Here is a 4,410-nt window from a genome sequence, read left to right on the forward strand (position 1 = left end):
GAAACTCCTTAAAAGTGGCATCAAATTGCAAGAATACGAAACTATAACTAAGTTATCAAAACTAAGTTTTAATGCTTACGCTTGAAGTTTGTATTTCATCGACATATTGATATTTTGCTATGTGGTATTTCACATAATTTTCACTGCGCATTTTATTATGTACACAAACTTCGTTACTTTCTTTCGATTTAATGTTGGTATACGTGTATACTACACGTTCATTCTCTAGTTAAGAAGACGGATCCAAGTATGATATCATCCATGACGTCACTCGTGCTATGGTTGGAAACGTAAGTACGTACCTCAGTCATTCGCAGGCGATCAAGGCGCGACCACCTACCTTATTAAGGTCAGTGTGAGATTTGTATACATTCCGCCTATTATTGCCGGTTGTGAGTCGTGAATCAGTGCAGTACAATTTTAAGATATACATTTCAATAATATAATTCCTGGAAGAAAGTACTTATACACAGATATTATACAAAATATACGAAACAGTATTTATATAAAATCATTATGTGAAACTTATTATTTGTTATTGCTCGAGTGTTTTGATAATGAGAAAAATGGTAGAAATTTCAAGGAATATCTCAGATTAAATAAACAACACTTGCTACGTGCTGTCAAGCTGTTTGAATTCAAATTGTTTCTATTCATACACTTGATTAATTTGAACGAGCCTTTATATTAGATGTTATTCTTATCTTGAATTTTTTAACCTCTTCCGATCGGAAGACGAAATATCTCGCGTCGCAATGTCGTTCGCGATACACTTTGGGCGAGATATGTTGCAACGTAAAATCATTCGTGTGATGTTTTGTACGAGATACCTGTTTCGCGATACATTATCGGATTCTGCGTGACGAGGTACATATTTAATAATTTCGGCTTCCTGTACGAAGGGATTAAAGGATACCTTTGACGCATACTATAACATTTTATAAAATACGTCACTACGTTTGGTCAGATAAAACATTATAGAATTCGATTTTTCCTTATCACGTGTCATTATAAAATGTATAATCAGGAATAGATAGGAACAAGATAAATATATTATGAATAAGTTGACAGGAGATCCCAACAATTATCCGGTATCATTATCGTACAATTCTTTCTTTGACACACATTCATTTAAAAATAACTGATGACTAAATTTCACACATGCTCGCTCGTAGCCACGCTAATTCGGGTGTATTCGTGATTCGAATTCACGAAAACAGTGTAGATATATTTTGAATGGACCATGAGGTTTATTATTAAATTATGAAAATTAATACGTGTATATAAATTCGATATGAGATATTTATTTAATAAATATTTATTTTAGCTACTTTTCTGCATAAAGCTTTAATTTATTATTCTGAGTATATGACGTTTATTTTACTTATCTTTCTTCTTTATTTATTTAAGCTCGCACGATTCTTGGTCTATGAGTATTTCTCTCTTTTTTAAATACAGGCAATTAACGGTTACGTTCAGTATAATAAGAGAGGTATAATGTTGTTTTATATGACTTTATCTTCTACATCCTTAAAAATACCGAAAGGAGATGTGATTCCGACAGTTTGGACGCGGTATCGATCAGTAGCAAACATTAAGGGTGCGCCGGGATGAAAGAAACGATAACGAAAGTGAACGCATCTAGGATCCTCTTCTCGTACATTACTATCGCCCGTTGAATTACTGTCGTTCTCGCGGTCTATTTTTATTCATTATTTGGCAAACATTTAAACACAACCTAAGACAAGACAACGTAAAAATTAAATCAATATACGAGAGTATGCATTTTCTTGGAACGAATGAATTTCGTGAAAGAAAAAAGTCTGTCGACGAAATAAGGTTACGGCCCAAAAATCTCTGGCCTTGGCCTTCTTGTCCACAGACTTTCGCTTAAATATGTATTCAGAAGTTGTTTTCCTACGAAACGCCCACAGCTGTAATGTGCTGCTTTAAAATTCCAGAGTCGATAAAGAAGGAGATGACAATGTCGCATTCGGTAACCATTAGAACTCAAACGGTAACGAGCGGTTCCACATCAGTTAACATCAATACCGGTTATTTAAAAACGTTTGGCGGTCTATTTAAATTGTTTCAAGTGGTAAGTATCTATTAGAAATGTTTTAAGGTAAATTGGTACAGATAAATATTCGAACATGCCATGACTAGTTTCCCTTGTTAATTAACATATAAAATAAATACCTACGCGAAACTAAGTTTTGATATATTCTGACAATGAATGACATTTTAATAAAAAAAAATTCACATTTTTCAACAGAACTCGCGCCTAGCAGATATCCACAACATTTTTAATCTCTTCTCTCTAATTAGGTTCCCATATCGTTATCAAAGTTCCGCTTTCATCTATGAAACGCGATAAGTGTATTTATTTTACTGAAATTCTTTTATTTTAGGCACTTGGAGTAGTGTGCGTGGCAATAGTAGCGAACAACTATGACAGCTACGTATACACAGCAGAACTATTCTTCCTTCTAATAGCAACGACGTTTTTGATTGGTACCTTTATTTTGCTTCTAAGTTGCTTAGCTTCCCTTACAACGTCCACTATCATTGCGAAGACTATTTATGTAAGTTTCACATTGTGTGTTTACGGTGAGGCCCGGTGCAGCCGAGCAATGTGGTAGGATTGCGATTTCGCAGCAGTCGAAACTCTCTAACGATACAGTCACAGAATGTTTCCGACAAATGAGCAAATATTGTACACTAAAAGTTAAAAGTAGAACTCCATAGGAGTTTCCCAATTTCGTGACTAAGTTTTCGTTCGTCTGCATCGGGTTTAATTAAACGAAATAATCGATGGATCAGATCAAGCCAAAAACAATTAGACTTATGTCTGGCGTCTTTTTCTAGGAACTCCTTTATCACTCTATAGCGTTTGGATTATATTTAGCTGCGTCTTTAACATACGTAGTGCATGTGAGTAATAACATGAAAGGCCGAAGAGGATACGAAGTATTAATGGCAGCGGCAGTAAGTGAAAAGAACAAAGCCACTCTTTTTATAACCATCTGAGATTTTACTATATATTACTGTTTGCTATGTTTTCTTTTAGATCTGTGGTCTTGTAAATTCAGCGCTATATTTTCTCAGTACGATCGTTGCTCTTCGCACCTACAGAATACATTAACAGTGCCTTGTAACAAGAATTCGGACAAGTTTTGAAATCATATATTCAGCTATCGTGTTTCATATATTTCGCAAACCATCGAGTCGGGCATTGTTCAATTATATAACGCAACACGCCTTTTTATACACTCTTCAAATTTAATAAAAAATATTTTTTTCTATGGTACTTTATACATTTTAAATATATTTATACAGTATAACCGCGATATCTCTTCTAGCTATTGAAACGAGTTACAATATCATTCTGAAAATTGCTGCAATTTCGGAATTATTTATTTGTAAAGCAGCAGGAACCGTTTTTATATACTATAAATGCATATATTTGTATAATCAAGTACATACGCATATTTATTATAATTATATATAATTATATAGACATATATTTATTGTACTAATGTATAACGTAATAAAAAAAAGAAAAAAAAAGAAAATTACGGAATCCGCTGAGCTGTGCGAGTAGGTTAACGAAACCTAAGTCCAATTACCTACTCGTTTGTAGGAGAAAGCCTAACTTTTTTCCTTTATGCACATCGGCGTGTGACTGACGTAATTATGAGTCAGAAAATTCGAGCGTAACGTCGACGAAAACGAAACTTTCGCACGGCCATTGACAGGACGTGGGTCTGCACGTAGCAACGTATGCGAGAGGAGTTTTGATAAAGCTGTACAAAGACAGAGAACAGGATACTGCGGTGTGATGCATAATGTAAGCAATTACATTGTGTATGCGAACAATCGAGGAATCTATAGATCTCATTTACGTTCGACGATCCAAAAACGATCAAACCACATCCACCATGATTCGTGTTACAAGTAAAGCCGCCACGATTCTACGGCATGAAACGAAAGGAAAATCAAGAAATAAGAAAATTGCACAGAGGGCTCCATTTTTTAGGAAATCGAGTTTGAAAATCTCGTCGAGTACAATATCCTGGAACGAACGTAATTAGAACTTTCTTTTCACAGATGCGAACATTTCTATGCGGTTTTATAGTCACGAGACGTAGCGTAGAATTTTTTTTCTTTGTGTTTATTTAGCCAAGATAAATTTTTTTATACATCGATTTTAATTCATTTAAACTATGAATTTGCATAAGGTGTTTTAGGCAAAGGTATCGATACGCGACGGTACGACGTAGCCATGCTGTATTATGTGTCGTAGTTTTACAGCTTTTTGTGTTTTTTTTATTCTTCTTTTTGGATTTAAGCCGCTGGGGAGCGGAGCTTTTGTGTATTCTTGTTTGTGTTGTATTTTTTGTCCTGAAA

General features: G+C 34.6%; 1 protein-coding gene across 1 annotated transcript; it reads left to right on the top strand.

Annotated features, from left to right (window-relative positions):
• Positions 1 to 218: 218 nt before the first annotated feature.
• LOC132911530 (uncharacterized) lies at positions 219 to 3,310 on the top strand. Its single transcript, XM_060968234.1, has 5 exons — positions 219 to 349; positions 1,962 to 2,098; positions 2,412 to 2,585; positions 2,869 to 2,988; positions 3,071 to 3,310. The coding sequence occupies exons 2-5, from the start codon at positions 1,979 to 1,981 to the stop codon at positions 3,143 to 3,145; spliced, it is 489 nt and encodes a 162-aa protein (XP_060824217.1). The 5' UTR covers positions 219 to 349; positions 1,962 to 1,978; the 3' UTR covers positions 3,146 to 3,310.
• Positions 3,311 to 4,410: the final 1,100 nt, after the last annotated feature.

Source organism: Bombus pascuorum, chromosome 10 (assembly GCF_905332965.1).
Source record: "Bombus pascuorum chromosome 10, iyBomPasc1.1, whole genome shotgun sequence".
In the NCBI taxonomy this organism is placed as follows: Eukaryota; Metazoa; Arthropoda; class Insecta; order Hymenoptera; family Apidae; genus Bombus; species Bombus pascuorum.